The 19,702-nt window shown below is 41.3% G+C and overlaps 1 protein-coding gene and 1 non-coding gene across 2 annotated transcripts; both read right to left on the bottom strand.

Moving 5' to 3' along the window:
• Nucleotides 1-3,498: 3,498 nt before the first annotated feature.
• On the bottom strand, nt 3,499-6,227 carry RPL37 (ribosomal protein L37). The gene is made up of 4 exons (XM_058823976.1): nt 6,025-6,227; nt 5,237-5,372; nt 4,830-4,914; nt 3,499-3,610 (listed from the first exon to the last, which is right to left on the bottom strand). The coding sequence occupies exons 1-4, from the start codon at nt 6,025-6,027 to the stop codon at nt 3,541-3,543; spliced, it is 294 nt and encodes a 97-aa protein (XP_058679959.1). The 5' UTR covers nt 6,028-6,227; the 3' UTR covers nt 3,499-3,540.
• LOC131571733 (small nucleolar RNA SNORD72) lies at nt 3,711-3,792 on the bottom strand. Its single transcript, XR_009275964.1, has one exon. It is a non-coding gene; the product is annotated as a small nucleolar RNA SNORD72 (small nucleolar RNA).
• Nucleotides 6,228-19,702: the final 13,475 nt, after the last annotated feature.

The following is a 19,702-nucleotide window of genomic DNA, read 5'->3' as shown; positions in this document are numbered from 1 at the left end:
CACCTCCCTGGGTTCATAGGAGACATGCTGCAGCCCCCTGCATCTTCTTTGTGGCCCTTCTCAGGGCATGGTCCAACAGAAACATGTCTTTCCTGTTCAGGAGACCCCAGAGCTGAATGCAGCGCTCAGGGGTGAAGTCTCTCTATAGATGGAAGGATAGAGGGGCAGAATCACTTTGCTTGACCTGCTGGCCACACTGCTCTGGATACAGCCCAGGATGTGGTTGGCTTCCTGGTTTCTGGGCTGCAAGTGCACATTGCTGTCTCATGTCCAGCTTTTCAAGCACTGTTACCCTCAATCCTTCTTCATAGAGCATCTCTCTATCCCTTCATCTCAGCTGGCATTTGCCTTGAGTGCAGGACCTTACATTTCACCTTGCCAAGCATCTTTAAATTCACATGGGTCAGCTTGATCTTGTCTGTATCCTGCATGGCATCCTGTCCCTTGGACATGTCACAGCTGGGACCACTCAAATAGTGCAAATTCTCAGAGGGTGCACTCAATCCTACTATGTCACTGATGCCATGTTCACTGTGGGGGAAGTTACACTTTGACCTTCTCTTATGGCTCACATGCCTACAGAAGCCCTTCCTCTTCCTCTTCCATCCCTTGCCAGGTTTGCTTTAGCCACACCTTGCCTTCCCAGCCCTATCTTGTCACAACTGAGCTATGTCCCCATGCTCTTTCCAGGATACCTCCTCCTGCTTCCCTTTTCATTTCCTTCTTGCCCTTCAGTTTGGCAAGCAGGTCTTGACTCAGCCATGCTGTTGGCTTTCCTTTCCTGGTTTCTTACAGATGGAGATTGAGAGCTCCTGCTCCCTGTGGAATGCACACTTCAAGATCTGCCAGCTCTGTCCCATTCCCACACTGAGGGCAGCAGGTTCCATGGACTAGCTTCTAGAACCTAAGAATTGCTGAACTCTCCTGCAGGGAGATGCTCATGCAGGCTGCTGTTCTGCCAGGGAGCTCTAAGGGCCTCACTTAGGACCACTCCTTTCAGGGGTGCAAGATGACTGACTTTAGTCCTCAGGCAGTTTCCATATTGGCCGCCATCCAAGGTGGTTATTACTGGGCATTTTCCGAAGTCTGTAACCATAATGTTGTTCCTCTCAGGCTATGTTTCAGGCAAGTAACATTCCTAGGCTATCAGGGGATGATTTACTGTCTCTTGTCACCTTCCTTGGTTAGGCAACAAAGACCCTGCTATGGCCAGTATTTCTGGTAAGTTCAAGGGCAGTTTTGGTGGGGGAGGGGGTGGAGGAGGTGTTTGAAGACATAATACATCACCACAAAAGGATTTTTAACCAAAGGCAATCCATCTTTCACCACTGTAGTCACTTGAACACCTCTCCGCCTTTAAGAAACCTTCATCCAATACACTTTTAAAAAGCGAGACTTGTACACTGAACAATAGGAAATGTAATTTCTGATGTAATTTGGACTACACCACCTATCAGTCTGAAGGATGCAAAAATCATACTTTACAGACTGGGTATGACAGTATTACTGTATACATAAAGTATACATTAAGGATTATGCAGAGGTTCAATAGGTAACACTCAAGTTAAAATGCTTAATGAGATTTCAATAAAAGATTATACACTCAGCAACCAGCAAAGCAGCCTTTCAATATTTAACAACACACTACAAAGAACAGAAAGGCATCAAAATCTACTTCCTGTACAATGCAAATATAACTAACACAAGTACACAATCCTTTCTGAACAGGACAAAAAAACCCACAAAAAACTGATTTCCTGCCCTTCACCAAGAATTTTAAAACAATTAAAAACAGCTGTCAAAATTCTTGTCCATAAAATCCATTCTTGATGAAAGTAAAATTCTTTCTGAAATAAAGAGTTTCAGTTACTCCAAGTCATTGGAAGTTTCAATCACTGCTACCATGGTATATTGCTTCTTATACTAATGCTCATTTTCCAGGAGCACAATTCATGAGAAGCTAATAGGTAACAGCAAGCAGCTAAGCACTTGCCCTTACAGTGCTTTATCATGTCTGCAGGTCTAACAGGTTGTTCATAGCACAACCCCACGCTACAGAAAGATCACCTAAGACCTGTCAAGCAAAGGCTTTCACTCCCACCCATAGTTGGAATACCTGCCATACCACCAATCCAACATCACTGAAAAGAGCCTTTCCTTAGAATCCTGCTGACCTGCTTTTATAATGGTCTTGAGTTTATGCTCAGAGAATGAGGACAATTATGATTACTTCCTCCCTACATGTGTTTCCCTAACATCACCAAAAACATTTCAGGGGCACTCCTTAGCTCTGGGAATACATGGCCAGTACTGTGCACTGTGCATTTAAAGAGCATCACTACCACTTAGGATTCCAACTTTCTCAAATGGACCAGTTGAATCTAGGGCAAGTAGAGTCTATTTGTTACATGCTACAGAAGAGCGGCAAATTACTTCTGGTTTAGAAACAGCCCAAGTTGATAAGCCAGATTAGCCAAAAATTCTAACTCCATTTTAAAACATAGGAAAATGCAGTCAGGCAGTCCAACTTCACCTGGCTGAAACTTTCTGTGATTTTGAAGGTGATATATTAACTGCTGATCATACAGAGACAAAGCAATATTCTGCTTCTGGAAGTTCATGACAAAACTAAGAGCAGTGAGAAAAGCCTCAGAAGCTTAAAGCATCTCAAGCTTTTCAGTTTCTAGTATTGTCTCTGCGAGGCAATCTGAAAGTCCTGTAAACCCTCACAGTAACTACTGCAATTCCCCAAACTGGCATAGCAGCACCTTATTATCTCTTTCTCAGTGCAAGTTTGAATGCCAGTAACACACAATGCAGGGTACAAATTCATTTATCTATAATCTTTATGTAAATCAAAGTGACTCACTGTCTGGTATTACTATTTACAAAACACCATTAACTCAGATCTGTGTATCTGTTCCACACCAATGCCATCAAGCCATTCAGGTAATTTTGTCCTACCCACAGCAGATCTCCAACCCCCTGTATCTGCAGTACACAAGCTCCATGCTTGGGAGTTTCTTTTTGCCCAAGAAGCAGCGATGCACACAGTAAGTAATACCTCTGTAGGCTTTCAAGTACCACAGAGCAGTGAAAAAAGAACAGCACTGAAAATCGCTCTTTCACTAAAGCCTCCCAACACAGCACATAACTACAGTTACACCGTAACTACTATTATAGTTACTATCTTCAAAACAAAATTCTGGCTCTCCGTGCTACAGCATACTGAGATCAGAAGAACACAGGGCAAATCCACAGTACCAATATTCCACCTCTCTAGCTGCAGACCTCCTTTGAGTAATACATACAAGCTTTTTTTTCAGTTCAGTGAAGAGATTATGGTCCTTTTCAAGACAAAGATACTACCTAATGAAGACTCAATTAAAGGATTGTTTTAAATTAATCAGTTCAGAATTTGTGTTAAAAGTAATTATGTATTTTCATGAATACTACATTTCAGTGAGTATGTAAAAGTATGTAAAAAAAGGTGACAGATTTTCTGGTTAAGACCATTTATTTTAACAAATAGATGAGTCTTTAAGATGAACTGGAGGCTGCAACAGCTGCTCTCTTGGGCTTCGGTGTGGTTCCCTCACGGAATCCATTCCTGCAAACAGAAATATGGTTACTACTTTTTAAAAAGTTGATTCCTGCTCCAGGTTATTTTCTGACACTCATGTTTTAGATTAAGCTCACTAGCTTTTTACAATTTATCTCAGTAATGCACTGAAATCACAACAGAGTTCACCTGTTCAGACATTTAAAAAAAAACCACATTATTAAAAATTGTCTTGAATAAGCTGTATGGTTTTCATTCTTGTCTGCTGAAGTAATGTGATCTCTTGAAACTCAGATTTCATTACCTGAGTGAACCCTGCAAATATAGCTCACCTACTGAAACCACATCTTAGTACACACTCATAATGTGGCTAAAGAGGTCCTGTTTCTGAAGTCTATTTCTTACAAAAATCCTCTATGCCTCCAACCACACTCTTCAGCCCTGAGCTTGATTTTGGATGACATTTCTACCTCAGCAACACTCAGGTGGGAAAGCAAGCTACAGCTGCACACTGGATGGTGTTTTATGGCTGCAACTGGAAAAGAATGAGCCAAGCAAAACAAATTGATCCCTCAACCATACCCACAACTGAGACTTAAAAATCTCTTGCCTTTTGCTAATAAAACCAATATACATTTTGAGGACATCACTCCTGAATTACATGATACCGTTCATATAGCATTCTTGTGCTGTGGACCAGAAGCTACAGAATTCCATGGGATTAGTAGAAAATGGGAATCATATAACACCCCCAATACCTCCCAAGTGCAACTCAACTCAACTTGCAACTCAAGATCTGATGTAATAACTAATTAATGCTGACTGAACTCTAAATAAAGAGAGGGATGAGATGTTATCCCTGTCCTGAACCTTTTTCTGAGTGAGCAAATGGGGACTGGAGTGCATTTGAGACTTATCTCAATAAACCTTTAGTGTAACCATCTATTTAAATGAATCACAAATAAAAAAAATACCACACAATTTTTAAAAGTGAGCTTCTTACTACAATAACATATATGTGCTGTACTACCTTCATTCAGTATAAACATTGGAACCTTATGCACACCTTTTGTCTTACCAGAAAGGTTTTTTTATCCTCAAGGGAGGATAAAATGCAGACATTTTTTCATGACATATTTAGGAAGATTGTACTCCATTAAGTGGTACTAAAACAAAATTAAAATGTAACTTTGAGTGGTGAATTTTGTCATTAAATAGTGCCTATGCAGGATTTCACAGCATGCTAGTTGGCAATAAAGTGTTATACCTGAACCGACGGTAGACCTTTTTCAGGTGCCTCATGCGACCAGTACCAGTGGTATTGCGTCTTTTGGCCTTTGCACTCCAGTTATCTAAAATATGTAAGTCACTGTTATTTGTCTGCACCAAGTAATTTTGGTTGCATCTTACATTTGTATGGTACAATTATTCAAGCTGACAAAGAAAAAAAAAAAACAAAACTATAATTTAAGTCATTTTCTATGGAGTAATACTGCAGATTAGCTGGCATATAGTTAAATCATCATTAACTTCAACAAAGCTCCAAAATGCAAAATGACAAAACTGCAAAACGACACTGCAAAAAGTTTTCCTCCTTGACTGGAAAACAAGTCAAACTACTGAAGAAGAAACACGATTTTTTAAACTAGAGCCAGTTAAAAGTTTGTTACTTACACTTTCTCTTACGCTTAGCAGGGTAACCACATTTCCCACAGGTCGATTTTTGCAGATGGTACGCCTTGGACCCACATCGACGACACAGGGTGTGTGTCTTATTTCGTCGCTTACCAAACGACGAGGTACCCTTCGTCTAAAAAGCATTTCAAGACATGGAAATATCACTAACACGTCCGAGTCACAAAACTAAAAGAACAAGCCTTAAAAAACCGAGCGCAAACCGAGTCATATAAACACGTCGGAGGGACATTAAACTCTAAGCCACAACTCAGTTTGAACTACGAGCAGCCTCCACTTTCAGGACCCGTTGCCGCCATTCTTTTATGCGCCCCCGCCCCTGTGAAATAAAACGGAGCCACAACGCGCTTACATGGGCTCCCCCCTCCTCACACCCATCACCCTAAAGCAGCAAGCTGCTCTCTCCCGACGAAAAGTGACTCTATTCACACGTAGCAGCCGCACACTCACCCCTGGGGAGCGAAACCCCTCCTGCTACTTTACCGCCCGGCTGCTCGGCCACGGCGGCAGCAGGTACGAAGCCGGAATCGCTGGAGCGTTCGCGGCCCCACACCGCACCACGGCCTCCCTGCCCTGCCCTGCCCGGCCCGGCGCGGCAGCCGCGCCCGCCGCCAGCCCCCGGCCCCAGCCCAGCCGCCCGGCCCGGCCGCGGCATAGCGGGGGCCTTTCCTCGCGGCCCGGCCTGCCCCCGCGGCGCCCCCGGCCCGGCGCGGCGGCGGATGGCGGCGGATGGCGGCCGATGTCCCGAGAGCGAGCACAGCACTCACCATCTTCGCCGGCCGCCAGCACCAAAGAGGCCGCGCCCCGCCCCGCTTCCGCCACGGCCCCGCGACCGCTTCCGGGGGCGGCCGCTTGGGCGGGCCCGGCCCGGGCCTGGTGTGCGGGGCGCCCGGCGAGCAGAGACCGGGCCCGGTGTGCGGGGTGGCGGGCGAGCACGGACCGGGCCCGGTGTGAAGGGCGGCTGGCGACCACGGCCTCGGCCCGGTGTGAGGGGCGCCTGGCGGGCCCGGGCCGGATCCGGTGTAGGGGGCGCTTGGCGGGCGCAGAGCCCGGCCGGGCACCGCCGGCACTGCGGGCACGGAGCGGGGCGCCGCGGGGGTGCAGCTCTGCAGCAGCGGTCGCGGTGCCAGGCGAGTGGCTGAGCGCCAAGTCCTGACCCTGCTCACAGCCACAGTCGGAGTTACTTTTACAGAATCACAGACTCACCGATTTTGGAGATCTACAAGGCCATACAGTCCACTGGTCCGCCCAGCACTATCCCTGTAACCCTAAGCCCGTAAACTACATCAACCAATGCCAAACACAGACGCCTATTGAACACCTCCAGGGACAGCGATTCCACCACCTTCCGGGTAACCCAATTTCTGGCAACCCGAGCAGTGACAAAATTTTTAACGTGAATCTCCCATCTCTCAGTTTCACACCATTTTTTGTTCTCTTCTGTGTAAGCACAGTAGAAGAGACCAGCCTTCACCTCACTACACCTTCCTTTCAGTAGTTGTAGAGAGCAATAAGGTCTAATGGGTGAGTTTTTATGAGTAAAATTCAGGCACAGGATACTCCTGCCTGTAATACACGACTTTCAAAGTAAGCTGCCTTGAAGAACGGGGGGCCATCCTGCACTCTCTGTTTGTCCATGCCCTCCCCCAGACCCCTCCATGGAGCTACACAGTCTGCCTGAGATCAAGTGTTGCAATGGACATCGTGGGCACAGAAAAGGGACATGGTCACCGCACCTAGGCCGAGTCCAAGAAATATTTGGACGTTGGCACCAGGACAATGCTCTAGACACATTGTGTGAGGTTGTCTTGTGCAGGGCCAAGAATTGGTTGATAATTCCTGTAGGTCCCTTCCAACTCAACAGGTTCTGTTATTCTCTGAAAATCTGCTATTTAAATTCTCACATGCCTGCCTGCTGTGCTTCTTCAGTAGACTTACAGTCTATACACAATTTTATCTTGAGAGAGTTCATTTCAGGGGAAATTGGAGAAATTTGTGTGTACCTTATTACCAGATCATTACCTTGTCATTCCAAACAGAGCCAGAAATTGATGCTATAGCCAGTTTATTTGTCTTTGATGGTAGAATTATGTAACTTGTCTTACAGTACTTGATGAAAGAATGTCTTTTTCTGGTAGGCTAGATGTCAGTCCTTGTTTGCTGACTAAAAATGCAGCTTTTCCCAATCACAGCTGTCTGGGCCCATCATAAGCCAACAAACTGTGAGCAACCCTCCCACTATGAATGAGTTGAACCCCTGTGACATGGAGCTCATTGATCAGAAAAAGGGGTAGTCCCACAGCACAGTCCCCAAATTAGTAAAGCTGTGTCTGACCCGCTGCATTTTCACTCCTGGACAAATCATGTTGATATGGTTGTCTAAATAGTGATTTGTCCTCATTTCTTTTGGAGTCTAGCCCCTTGTTAATTCTTTTGGTGCTAATTTATGTAGTGGGAGGCCTTTGACCTCTGGTAACGTTGAGGGATGGGGGAAAAAGCCATTTTGACTTCAGCAGCATGGCTTCCAGACCCAAAAACATGTGGCTCAGGCTGTTCACTCAGTTCTCTCATTTTTGGGTGGCAATTTCTCTTTCTGAAATAACAGAAGTCCTTGCCTGTATTAATTTTACCTCACATGAAATCCGGACATTTACTCCATCCATGGTCCTGCAGTAGTTAAAAAGGAAGATTGGTTCCAAATGGTAAAACATCCCATATTAAATTAGGTGTCTGAAGTAGGGTGAAGAAACAATCCTTGGGAGGAACCCTTCTTCCATGAATTCTAAGAGAGAACTAGGCAGGCCCTTTAGGCTGGGCACATAGGTAGCTGAATTTAGGTAAAATTAACTTTACCCTGACTTGACTCAATTAAGATATTTTATAGCAATTCTGTCCTCCTTACCAGAAATCAGAATAGAAATCACTGTGTTCTATGGATGAAGTACCATTCAGGAAAAAAAAAAAAAAAACCAAAAAAACAAACCACTTAAATAGTATGAATACATTTTACAGCTTAACTGAAGACATATTTCTCCCAGCAGCCTTGCTGTGTCCCTTTTATCTAGTGCGTCCTTTGCTCTTTCTTTCTCACTAAATCCCAGAAATCTGGAAGATGGCATGGACATTGGACAGGTGCCATGGCAACAGCCTCTAAAGGAGGTCTGTTGGTTTGGCTGCCTGCAAGAATGTGCAGGAATTATTCCTGTCCTTTGTGGGATAAAAATAATCTTCTTCATTTACATGTCTTCAAACCTATTCAGAAAGAAAGACTGTTGGTGTTGTCATGCATTTCTCTTTAGTATTCAGGAATACTTTTAGGGTAGGGAATGGGCAGAGCTGTGGCTGACCCAGTACTGCTCCAGAAGATCTTAAGGTCTTAGCCTGTGTGAAGTTCACAGGGGAGCACAGAGTTCATTGCCCATTGCTCAGAACCCACAGGCTCATGCACTGGCAGCTGCTGAATGACACCAATCTAAATTCAGCACTGACTAATTCATGCTGTTTCTTTGTTGCATAGGAAGTAATCAAAAATTTAGAAGGTGACATGTCTGGATTTCAGAACTGTCTTTTTGATGTAGGAAATGGGAGTCTGTCGCTGCAGCTGATGTCCCGTCACAGCTTCCGTACAGCAATTTTGGTCCAGACAGGTCTGTTGATGGAAAAAATCCTTTGTTGTGCCAGCAAACAGTGATCCTATTAATCTTCTAGGCTAGGGTTTATTGAATACCATATTCTGGACCATGTTCCACAACTTGGCTGATCTGGTTGGAGTTAAAACACTGAAGTAAAAAAATAGATATGCTTTTAGAAATAAGCCTTAGAGTTAAGTCTAGTTCAAGGACAGGGAGACCAGAACCAGGACTGGCTAGGTATTATAGAGGAAGGGGGTGTGTGAGCCACAAGTAACCTCAGTGGCATTTGTTTTGCTCAGGTTTGATGTCATGCTACTACATCACACCGTCACTGGGGTGCAGTACAGCCACACACACCCTGTGATGTGACACAAAACAGAGGAGTTGAACTGGTTTTACTGAACTTGAACTGCTGAAAGGACTAGTGTGTAACAAATGAGCAACTTATATCCAAGCAAGTTCTGTCTAATGTCATCATGTGGTATCACTCGTTTGTGCACGTGTAGCACCCTTTGCTCAAGCAGGGACAAGTTAAAAGAGATGGGAAGAGTGACAATGCAACTTTCAAATATAGATGTTTGAAGCTAGTCAGCACTAAATATTATCTTCAATTATCTTCTGTGGTGCAGACAAACTGAAGTCTTTTTCTTAGTGTGGTCTCATAGATCAAAGGCATGCCTTTTGGTATCCTCCTGAATATCAAACACTTTAATATAGGTAACAGCATCTCAGGAATGCCACAGGAAAACTGAGGAATTCAAGGGAAACATTTTCATGAGGGTTGGTTTGGTTGCCTTTGTGTCTGGTTATCATTCTAATTTGCAGAGCTAAATGTCTTGGTTGGAATTAATGGAGAAGACACGAAATATTTGTTTCCTAGCAGGCAGAAGCAGCATAACTTCATCTGTATAATATCCAGATTCTTCAGTTTGAAAACTTTTGTATGTGAGTTTGAACCAGAAACATTGGTCACCACAAGATGACAGTAGAGTTCAAGTTAAACCTTTCTACTAAAAAACTCTCAAACAGTAACAGTATATTAGGTTAATAAATTGAAATATTAATGAATATTATCTGTACAGTTCTTACATCTTTAGGACAATAAGAAAAAATTTTAGCAAACAGTGCTTATGAATAAGTCTGTTGTATCCTGCTAAGAAACTAATAAGCATAATAGAAAAGTCTTTCTATTTTTTTAGGATGAAAAGGAATACAAGAAAATTAAACAGCTGACATTAACTTCTGAAATTGCTTGTTAAAATACTGGAAGTGATAAAAAAATTTTAACAACTCATTATTTTTTAATTACAATTCTATGGCTGTACCTAAAGGGTACTTACAAGTAGGGTGAAGGGAGACTTTTTACAAGGGCGTGTAGTGGTAGGACAAGGAGGGATAGCCTTAAGCTGCAGAAAGGCAGGTTAAGATTAGGTATTAATAAGATATTATTTACTGTCAGAGCAGAGATATGCTGGGACAGGTACCTTGCCCAGAGAAGCTGTGTGTGCCCCATCCATATAAGTGTTCAATACTATGGAGCTGATCTAGTGGAACGTGCCCATGCCCGTAGCAGGGGGGTGGAACAAGATGATCTTTAAGGTCTCTTCCAACCCAAACCATTCTGTTCCTCTATTGCCACTCCTCAGCCTCAGAGAGAGAGAGACTAGGAAATAGCCTTCAGACCACCTTGGGAGTAGCACTAATACTTGTAGATCGTGGCAAAAGCCATTTGTGATGGCAACTACCATCACAAACACAGCAGGAGGAGCTCCCTGCTCATTTCCTCAGCTGCCTTTAACCTTTATCTTAGAGTCGTTGCAGGGGGAGATCCTGGTTTCTTCCCCACTAGAAAGCACACTAGAATCTTTCCTGTTCCATCTGTCTAGGGGAACAGGGAGAGCATATCTCTTCTCAGCAGAGGTAGGAACAAGCCTGGGACATGCCTGCTACACAGTGCAACAGAATTCAGAAAATCCAGAATTTTAAAATGACCCTATTTTTTGTTTGGTTGGTTGGTTGGTTTGGTTCTGTTTTTGTTTAGTTTTGATTCTTTTTTGCTTTCTGTTTAATCTTATGCTTAGATACACTACAAGGCTGTGGGGCTTTGTTGCACCAAATTCTCAGAGGGAGTTTCCCTGTTTATAGAGGTGGTTGGATGGCAGTTCAGGCTGAGCACCAAACAGGGTGCATGGGAGAAAGCCAGAAGTTCCTTTTCAAGGTGACAGCCATTTACTTATCATTTCTATAGCAACAAAATGTTCTTGTTGGTACTATTTTGATTAAAAACAACCTTTATTGATCTTGCTTTGTTTGACACTGTTGTCTTAAAACTTTGTTGCATTATTCATGCACAAATGTATGCACACACAAGCCTGGAGCAAAATTTTCATTGAGGAGGTACAAAAAGCATTTGAGCTACCACCATCTGGTATTGTAGTCTGAATCACATTCCAGGTGGAAATGCCTAGCTTCTAACCACATGCCTTTTGCATTGCAGCAGAAAATATTTCAGTGAGTTGTGAGGAAAATGTTTGTACCAGTACAGACTGCAAAGTACGGGACTTAATTTTCCTTCAGATGGTTCTGGATTTTTTGAGAAAAGGCTGGTCAAATGGTTGTCTGAAATGGCATCAATTTGGTGGATCATTTAGTGGGAAGGCAAATAAGCTGGATGACCTTCTGAGGTTTCTTCCAGCTGTACTTCTGTCATGCTGTGATTTCATAAAAGGCCTCTAACTATAGAGACATAACTGTATCTCTAACCTCTAAGGCTGTCATTTTCTCAGGAAAATGCATTTGACCAATTTTATACTTGGAAAAAAAAGGTCAGATCTTCATTAATTCTACTTTCAAATTGTGTCTACTTTTCTTGTAGTGGTAGTTTTTTTCTTGTGGTGGCTGGCCAAATAAGTGCTATGTCCCCTTTCTTACATGTCCAGTGATAGACCTTCATTTTAAACATCCATCCTTTTCCTGTGTTATGTAAGTCTCTGAATTGCATTTTTGGAGTTATTCTATTAAACCCAAAAGATTTATTATTGAAAATTAATAATAATTATATAACTGAAAAGCAAATGTTACCTAGTCATGATCCTGAGATTAGCTCAGTAGGTCAGAGCATTGTGCTAATAACGCCAAAGTTGTGGTTTTGATCCCTGTATGGGATAAGAGCTGGGCTCAATCATCATTGTGGGTCCTTTCCAACTCAGAATAATCTGTGGTACTTGTGTGTGTCTTTCTGTGCAGACACATGCACAGATGGTACACACTTAGCTGTTCTAAAAATGTTTTCTTTCCTTTCTTTTCCTACTAAAAAATATCAAAACTTATAGCTAGACATAGCCTATACCTAAGCCCAGGCATTATGGTTGAAATTTGCTAACTTGGAAGCCGAATGTCTAAACATAACTTACAATGTCAATTCTTTTATATTTCCAAATGTTCTGTATGAATGACACACGGGCATAATCTTTGGAAAAATACAGTCTCAACTGGCTGGGAAAAAAACTTCTCTTTCCTGCAGAAGTGTTGGGAGTAAAAGTCTTCAGGTATTTTACTCTCCCAATTTTCTCACTTTTTACATGGAATTAAATGCTTGGTTAGGTATGTCTTTGGTATTACATTCCCTCCTTGTGTTTCTCAGCTATGCTGTAAATGCATATGTGAATGACTATCTTTCATAATAGTCTTGATTTTACTAAATGTGAATGAATTTACTTCTCATCACCCATTCCTTAGAACATGACTTGATATTCTCTTCCTGGAAATGCTGGAGAAATACAGAGACATGCCTTTTTACAATGCTTTCTGTCTCCCAAGGTAAATAGATAATTTAGTTTTACAGGACTCATCCCAGTTTGGCACGTATTAGTGTTAAAGGAACTGCTACAGCAACCACATGGTATATTTTCAAATTTTCCATGTATATTGCAGTTAGAAGTGTCCACCTATGTGAGTAAATGCAAAGCTGTCCACAAAATATAAGGTATCTGATTGTCTTTTGGAAAAAATCCATTTCTCACAAATATTTATTGTTTATAAGTTTCAAGTTTTACTTTAGATCTAATACTCAAGAATAAGCTCACTTTAAAGTATAAAAACCTGTCACTTTTTTAACACTCTTTACCTTGTATGAATTTGTGGGGGTTGCTTTTCATTTCTGCATGTGAGACACAAGCTGTAAAAAAAAAGGCTTTGCAGAGGAACAGACAAATTTGAGTTTTATGTTTACTGAAGATAAAGGCTTGTTCCTAAGTTCACTTTCCTTTTTCAAAATCACTGTTGCATTTTATTATTTTCACTGGCTGAGAACCTTCCTTAAGTACAAATGAATTGCTAACAAAGGTCAGCTCAACTTTGCAGTTACAAATACTATCTTCTGTTTATTCTGGAATATTTTCCCTGGATCAGGCTTTTCAGCTTTGCATTTACTGGAACTGAGGCATACTGGCTCCACCAGGGAATTCCCCTAAAGCCCATTTACAATTTCCCTCTTACACTAATTCACTTTACCAAAAATGGAAGACAAAATAGTGCCTAACCTTATTAATGTGTGTAAAGAGGACACAGAAAAGAAATGGAGCTTTTTGAACTTTTTCCTTTTTGATCACAAAATAGAACTTTCAATCCTGTGGCCACAAGACCTAGATTAGACTAACAAACACATATACAGTCTTCCAGATGATGCAGGGCAAACTCAACTTCTCTGGCAGATGGTGGAGAATACGCCAATATGTACAGTTTCAGATTTGGGTTATCCATTTAGTTAGTCCTTGTTAACTAATTGCACAGTTTTGAGCAGAGCTTGAATATACATTAGGAAGATATGTGGCGAAAAAGTGTCTGCTCAAATAGGGAAAAATGTCTGAATGTTGCACTGTGTAAAGGTCACAAAACTGTGACAAATCTAAGCCTACTTATTATATTTTAACAGCAGAATAAATATGGTAGTTCTCCCAGTAACAATATCAGTACTTTTTCTGCTCCATGTCTCGACCATTTTACAAGTTGGTAATTGACTTCAGTGCAAAACTGACCACCAACCTTTCTCAGGGTACCCTTCTCATGGATGACGCATGCTTTTACATGGAAGTATTTCCCTGTCCTGCTGTCCCAGCTTAAAGCCCAGCTGGCAACTAAGCCCCATGCAGCTGCTTTCTCACCCTACAGCAGTGGGACTGAAGAGAGAATTTGAAGGGTGAAAGCCTGCAGTCTCATGGGCTGAGATAAAGAGGGTTTAACAGGGGAAATGCTGTGCAAACAAGCAAAGCTAAATAAGGAATCCTTTCACAGCTACTCATGATAAGGCCGGTGTTCAGCCATCTCCAGGAGAGAAGAGCCCCCTCACACATAATGGCTATGTCTTGTGAAGACAAACATCATCACTCCAAATGTTCCCCAGTACCACCTCCTTCTCCCCTCTTTATGTACTGAGCATGATGTCATATGGTCTGGAATATTCCTTGGCTCAGCTGTTCCAGCTGTGCCTCTTCCCAACCTCCCACAAGCCCCAGCTACCTTGCCAGCATGTCAGTAGGAAAAGCAGAAAGGGCCTTGGCTGTATGCAGTCCTGCTCAGCAGTAATACAAACATCTTTGTATTGTCAACCCTGTGTTCAGCACAAATCCAAAACAGCCCTGTACTAGCCACTGTGAAAAGATTAACTCTACCCCAGCAAAAAACAGAGCACCTGCTTTCACTGCTGTCTCAGAAGACCAAGTATCTATTCAGCAATAAATGAGCAGAATCGTGTACCTCTCTGGCCATGAGGCCCTACAAAGGATGAATTAGGAGGCTTCCTTGTCTGTTGCTATCAGAAAACTTATATTTTACATTCTCTCATTGAAATTATTAATATTTATCTCTTTAAAAAAATAATTTTAAAAAATCTCAAAAGTTATTTGCTAGCTCTGAAAAGTTTGGAGATTGCTGTTTGCTGAATACTTTTTTATAGCTATTAGAAGTTCTACAGAGCCTCCACCTATATTGAAAACACCATATTTTTTATTACTTTCATGATGGTCTTTCAGCCAAATAAGCATAGAATGGGATGTCTTCTCAGGCTAAGTAGGGACAAGTCTAATCCCCAGAAATGAAGATTCTTTGTGAGATGTTTACTGACATGGTCTCCACTCTCAGATAAAGCATTTCCTATTTTATATAACTCCAACTAATCAAAACTGTTACATAAAAAATTACTTAAAAAAAATTACGAATGGCTGGATGGGAAGAAGTTTTCTGAGAATTTCATATGTGGAAATAAAAAAGTACATCGTTAATATGGTCACAGTGACCCTGTGCTTCAGCCTTGCTCCTTTTAACTGAACTGCCAGTACAGAGAAAAACCAGAATAACTCACTACACTTATAAGCTTGTTCTCAAAAAGATAGCAAATGTTGAGCACATCTAAACTTCGCTGGGCTCAGGTGAATCTCTGCAACAGCATTATCCCATTCTTATTACTGGTACATGTTTTCAATTATCACAGTCTGATGGTGGTTGTATGCACAGTCAGTCCAGAATGAGGGAGAGCTGGAGTCAAGGCTGTGTCGCTTCTGTTTCTGCATCTCTGTTGCCTCTATGAAAGTTTGCAAAACCTTACTTTATCTGTTGAACTTTGTTTCCAGGTGGAAGATATCCACAAAAGCTTATTCCAGGAAGTTTCACAGTAGCATTTAGGGTTAATTAGTGACTTCTCAAGTAAGCTGAGAAATGAAAATGAATTTCAGCTGGTCCTAAAAATGCTGTAGTTCAAAAAGATATCCTAATAAGATCTGTTTCTTTGAAGTCCTGCCTTCCTTTTGTTCCCCAACTCTTCTTTATAGGAAAGGAGACTTTGTTCTGCTTATTGGAAAACATTTTACGGTTTTAATTTCAAGATACTTGGAAATTTTCAGAGGGAGACTAATGGACTTTGATGAAAGATTTTGTTCAAGGTTTGGTGCTTGAGGGATTTTAGCTTTTCAGCTAGTTACAATAAGAAGTCTAGAATATATTCACTGATTCAGAAAGAACTAGAAATATAAAAGCATGGGCAAGGTTACTAATGGTTGATATTTGACATTCTATTCACTCTACAGAGAAATCAGAAAGAGATGATATTTTAAAAAGCACAAAGACCTCAGGCCAGAAGAGGTCTGGATTATCAGTGTGAGATACTGCTCTCTCAGGCAGTCATATAAAGCACCTCATGAATTTATTAAGCTGTAGGAATTAAACTTAGGGTAAACAATGTAGAAAAATACAAGAAAAAATCAGTAAAAATCGAAATAATTGGATTCTTTTGAAAAATTTTCTTTGTTTGGGCCTGAGGAGTAATTGCTTAGAACAGTGTCTGCAGTCCTCCCTGTAGTTTAACCTCTAATGCATACTTTTATATGCTGTGTGTGGTTCTGTGTCGCTATTAGCACAAATGGAATAATACTTTCGCTCTAGTCTGTTTCATGTTACTCTTTCTGTGTTAGCATATTTTAAGTAATAAAATCATGATATCAGCCCTCTGGTTCAATAAATTCACCTGTTTTATGTAGGTGTGGTGTTGCTGGACACACAAGAGCATACAGCTCTGCTGCAGACGCAGCACTGCTGCTTCTGCACACAGCTGGCAGGTGAGTTCTCAGAAGAGCTTGTGCAGAAGCCCTTGAGCTCTGTGGACAAGATTTTCAGGCTGAGAAGAACTCAGAGCGCATCCAGTCTTTCTCCCAAACCTTGGTGATGAAGACCATTGAAAAATCCCTCTCATGTTTATTAGATATACTTTGTTTGCTGTCGTCTCCCCAGACAGATGATCTGAATCTGAGCAGTTTTTGTCAGCCTGAAGGTAGAATGTCTCAGGAGGGGGTATCAGTAACAGTAGCAACGAAAGATAAATATTCACCTTCAATGAACAGCTAAATCAGGCCTGTCTAGGCACCTGATTGCTAAGATAATATGGTGCATTTGAATGCCACAGTCCTGTCCAGGGGAGTCCTTTGAAGCAGTGAGCACTATCTGCTAGTCTAGGATGAAGAGAAACTGGAAGAGTCTGTGCAAAGGGGTGGTACACTGGCTCTTGAGCAGATGCAGTGGCTAGCTGCATCTGCGAACAGAAAGTTCTCCTCTTGCCCTCCTTATTTTCCCACTTTCCACCTCTTTTGCCCCATCTCTCTTTTCTGTGACTGTGTATGTTTTACCCTCTCTGTGAATCTGTTGCTCACCAGACCTTTCTGGGAGAAGACCTGACTCATAGTCAAACACACACAAACTTTTTCCCCCCCCGGATTTATTTTCTGCTCTTATGATAAATTAAACTGGCTCAGAGAGGACTGAAGTGTGCCAAAGCCAGCACCAGACATGCAGAAGAAGCAAGCACATGCTGGTGATTTGGAATAAAAGCAGGCAAAGATGTGGAACAAACAGAACAGTAACTCAACTTTGGGCAGATTCAAGCTGCAGAATTTATTCACCATGCCTTTTGTTTTAAGATCAGAACATAACTTTAAAGAATAGTAATTATTTGTTTGCCCAGGCATGATCTTTATGTATATACAGCCTGAAATGTCTGTGCTCTGGACAAGTCTCATGTATTGCCAGTATACCACTAAAGCTCTCTGAGTTTTGAATCCTAATAACGTGGGCTCTTTTGTTCTAACCCAGCTCTTTCAAACCAGAACCCTGACAGCCCTTATTTGTTTGGTGTTGTTTCTGCAGCATACAAATTCCAGTATCTAAGGCAATATCCTTCTACAAGGTCCCCTGAGAGAGAATCATTTGCATTAAAGTTAGCACAGCAGTAATGCTATTTGACATATTTCATGGAGATACATCCCAAGGCATTGTCATTAATCCCTGAAACACGGCAAATGTATTAAAAGCAAAATAGGCAATTAAAAAGCTTTAAAAAAAGAGAGATTGCCTTAGCATACAGAAACAAATACAAAAACTCTCCCAAGTCAATTTCACAATTCAAAACCATAATAACAGGATGTTCTTTCTCCACTCAGTTGTCATTGGAACCTTGGCATTTGCAGTAGTCACAGAGCACAGACTGTCTTTAAGGCTGTAATACATAATGAACTTGGACAATGAAGACACGAGACTATTTAAAGCTTGGTAAACTATTGAGTAACCTTGGCATCAATCCTATAAAAGGCCAGAAGTCTACAGGGAAATATCATTGATATAATTATATTCTGGCTGACCTTAGTGTGAAGTAGAATACAGACAATACCATTTCAGACTGTCTGTAGACCAGGCAGGATATCATTAACCCAGCAAATGAAGCGTTGCATTAATCACTCCTGTGCTAGGACTATCATTTGATGCAAGACAAAAAGTGCCCTGGCTTATGGCTAACCCTTTGTGTCTCTCAAACTACTCCACTTTTAATCCCCTAAAACATCATTTTTGATTCTAAAGAATTTATTCATTTTATTAATTCTAAAGGTTTATTTATGAATAACATAGTACAAATGTTTAGCAAGAATAAAAGTTGCTGATGAGACAGTAAAATGGTTACTAGATTGTTGCCATTTTCACAAACAGTAAGGGAAAAATCAGATTCCACTTCTCTGTAAGTTGCACTCTGATCTTTGCTACTCTGCCATCAGGGGAAGTCATTAGGGAGCTCCCCAGTCAAGCCTTTTATTATAATTGATGTTATTGTAGAATCACATGTCAGTCAACCTGAGACTGTACTAGGTGTTGCACAGTCACAAAATTCAAGTGTAAGTAGATGTTTATGCTACTGCATATTGCCTTAAGTGTCAATAACACACACAAAAATGTAGGAAACTCTATAAATGGTTCAGAGCTTAAATGCTAAGTAGAAAAAAGCTGCTGTAAGTACCCTATGAAATGAAATAAGAATCAGTCATTCCCAGTCCCACTGCTCTAGAGACACTAAACACCCATCCACTGCAAAGAAGTGAAATGCCATTTTTGCTTTCCTAGGAACAGCAAAAATCCAGCTCTGCCCTCGTTCTGGTTTGCATCATATTGGTTCAGTTTCTTTGCCTTTGTTACTCTGAAGACAGGGTCAGGAAAAATCAGGGTCCTGTTCCCAAAGAAAAGAAGATAAAATCCTTAGGTTGAAGTATACCTGAATATACAGCATCTGCCAGAGTAACATTTTTGTCTTGCTGAAATACTTTTTGTAGGAAGACAGTCTATCAATATAAACTCATTTGAATATGATAGCAGTATCGTAATGATTTGACTACCTATTAATTGAGACCAGATCCCTGCCAACACACACACTTTCTTTGCTAGCTCTACTTGTCCTTTTTTATATTTACTTGCATGTTTTGTTTGGGAACCAAATTACAGTATATCTTGGTCTTGAGGGTCATTATAGCTAATTATATACTTACAAAAAGTTAAATTGCTCTCTAAGCCATTAAAACAGCTGACTGAAATATTAAGACATATGTCTGGATGGATAAAATATTTTTTGCATTTCCTGTATTCTGGGCCAGCTATTAAAGGTCTTAACTCAGTTTTAATAATTTCATTCATAGGCAAATGATCACAGTCAGTGTTGCACAAATTGGTCATAAACTAAATGAGAGCATGAGGATTTTGATGAAAAGCAATAAAATGCTTGACAGAAGTGTCAAAAGTCTGTGAATTACATTATCAAAGAGATTCATAGTTGCTAAACCTAAAAAGTCCCAAAGAGAGGTTCTGGCTCATCAAAATTGGCTCTGAAGCATGGACATAGTGTGATCCAAGATCTAGGCATCTTCTTAAGGAAAGCAGAGCATGCCAACAGAGTTCAGGGCTTAGAGCTCACCATATTGTGATGGTGTGACACGAAGCATTTAGTTTTCTGAGG

The sequence above is a fragment of the Ammospiza caudacuta genome, chromosome Z, assembly GCF_027887145.1.
Source record: "Ammospiza caudacuta isolate bAmmCau1 chromosome Z, bAmmCau1.pri, whole genome shotgun sequence".
Classification (NCBI taxonomy): domain Eukaryota; kingdom Metazoa; phylum Chordata; class Aves; order Passeriformes; family Passerellidae; genus Ammospiza; species Ammospiza caudacuta.
This window is presented reverse-complemented; position numbering and strand designations above follow the sequence as displayed.